Below are 2,428 nucleotides of genomic sequence, written 5' to 3'. Positions count from 1 at the left end.
CTAAAATAACATCTAATTCTTAGTGATCATGTCATTAGTTTTCGATAACAATTTTACACAGGTCGTTGACTATCTAATGTAACCCTCCATTTTTCACAACTGTGAAAATAGGATGTTGCATTGACAATGTTATGTTATAATGATAGTGATATATAAGCAAATATCAAAATTTTGACATTAGATTATCTAAATACATAAAAATTTCTAATATTATCCATCTTTCTAAACACATCAACTCAACATTATGAAATCAAATAATAGCAGATATTTGAGGTTAACATATAATGTGGTGCAGATTTATTCCATTTTATTCCATTTCTAGTTATTCATGTTAGCATAACGCACCTATCTGTCATATAAGGATCATACTACAAGCTTCAACAATCAAACACATTCCTAAACCACTCAGTTTTCAAACAAGAAAAAAAAAGTTTAATTTACGCTAAAAATGGATATAATCACTCATAAAAAGCTAAAACAAGAATAAATTACAATCCTTCTGCATGGAAATACAGAAAGCCATGAAGAGTGAGGGTAACACTTCAACAAAACATCTGATGAAACAAAAATAATCAAGCAAAATAATATCAAGATTGAACTTTACCAGCAAGCCAGAGTAAATCAATCAGAACATAGATTTCTGGAAGAATTCTTCCACAATTCCAACTCAACTTCAAATTCTATTCACAATCATGACTCAACATGTATTGATTCCATCCTTGCAATCCCTTGTTAGGTTATTGAAGGTCTCCACTCGCACCTTCGCCCTGTAGAGAACCTCTGTATCCACCGCCACCCTCATATAACCGTCGAACTGCACAGGCCGCCCGCCATTGAGAATCATCGTCTCGTTGTACCACTCACTGTTGTTCCCCCACAGCTCCTTATAGTCTTCCAGTAAATGAACCTTGTAGTGAGATCTCAGCTTATCAAAGTAATTGTAAAAAGGCTCATTTGTAGCAATATAGAGATTTCTCCAAGGGGTCACCAACTTGGTGACCTTCTCCACCAAAGATTCCGGCGAAGTGTCGCTATCCAGATTAGGCCACAGCTCCTTGTTCATGGTTTTCTCTCCTCGTACTACATGAAGAGCATCATAATCCCAATCCATCTTTCCGGCGATCTCAGAGACGATGTTCATCAGTCGCTTCGACTTCCAAATGGCATGCCATGGACGCTGGATGTACTTCGCCGCCCGGCCCTCGCAGACCCTGTACCAGTAATTCTCCGGCTCAGGGCCTTCAAATTGTCTCCAAACTATGGTGCTCTTCTCCTTTTTGAGCTGCATTGGGGTCACCTTGTAGGTAGGCACTTTTCTGAAACTAATCCGGCTAGAGCTGCTCTTCTGGTTTTTGCCACCGGATCGATCCCATTTCCTCCAGTCCCTGAGGAAATCCACCTCCTCCACAACTGAAGCTGTCTCCTTCAGATGCTCGAAATCGAAGTAAAACCTGAAATCCTTACCATCCTCGTTCTCTCCTGTAGAAGTATAGCTTCCGGCGAGGCATACGTTGAGGTCCATGACGAAGGTACGGTTAAGGAAATCGGCTTCGCCGAGGCCGCAGAGGAAGCTCCATAGATAATGATTCATACTCTTGCAGTGGTCACCGCCACGGGTGTAGTACAGGTACCTCCCCTTGCGGAACTCTGATTCAGATCCGACGGTGGGGATCGTGTCGTTGATGTCCAGATCAGGGATCTGGATGGTCGGTGGAGATGCGGCGCGACGGGGACGGCGGGCGGCGTTGATGCCGGAGCGGAAATTTCCGGCGCGAATGACCTCGAAGGTGCAATTCTCAGTGGGAGAAAGGTGAAAGCGGCGGTAGTCGCGGTATCTTCGCCATGATTTCTCGAAGCGGTTGCGGAAGCGCCAGGCGGCGTCGCATTCGTCGGGATTGGATCCATTGACGGGGATGTCGTACGAAATGAAGATGATAGATTTACGGAAGACCTTAGAGTTGAAGCGCTGAATCGCTGCGAGGACGGCGGGGTTGGAGCAGTTGATTGGGGCATTTGGATCGCAGGTCGAAGAGGAGGGGAAGGAAGAGTTGTCAAGAAGAGCGGCGCCGGTGGCGGTTGCTGCTGAAGGGGGAGAGGCGACGAGATCTTCGCCGGTGGGAAGAAGGGAGTCGTCGGTGGCGAAGGTGGAGTTGGGGAGAGTGGCGGAGAGGGATTTGGTGATGGCTTTGGAGGTTTGGAACCATGGGTCAGGGGGTTGGTAGGTGACGGCAATGACAGAGAAGACGAGGACGGAGATGACGAAGATGGAGAAGCAGAGGTTGCCGATGAGCTTGACGAGTTGTTGTCCCGCCGCCGGGAGCTCCGGTGGGGTGCTTCCGGCGCCGAGCTCCTTCATAGTTGATGATGAAAAAGTGTGTGGATCTAGAAATCCTGGAACGGTTAGGGTTAGGGTTGCGTGAAGTGGAAG

At 46.4% G+C, this 2,428-nt stretch overlaps 1 protein-coding gene across 1 annotated transcript; it reads right to left on the bottom strand.

The window, feature by feature from the left end:
- Positions 1 to 441: 441 nt before the first annotated feature.
- LOC110035459 lies at positions 442 to 2,412 on the bottom strand. Its single transcript, XM_020739690.1, has one exon. The coding sequence runs from the start codon at positions 2,354 to 2,356 to the stop codon at positions 698 to 700; it is 1,659 nt and encodes a 552-aa protein (XP_020595349.1). The 5' UTR covers positions 2,357 to 2,412; the 3' UTR covers positions 442 to 697.
- Positions 2,413 to 2,428: the final 16 nt, after the last annotated feature.

Source organism: Phalaenopsis equestris, unplaced genomic scaffold (genome assembly GCF_001263595.1).
Source record: "Phalaenopsis equestris unplaced genomic scaffold, ASM126359v1 Scaffold197785, whole genome shotgun sequence".
Lineage (NCBI taxonomy): Eukaryota > Viridiplantae > Streptophyta > Magnoliopsida > Asparagales > Orchidaceae > Phalaenopsis > Phalaenopsis equestris.
Note: the sequence above shows the minus strand (reverse complement) of the source record. Positions and strands in the feature narration are given on the sequence as shown.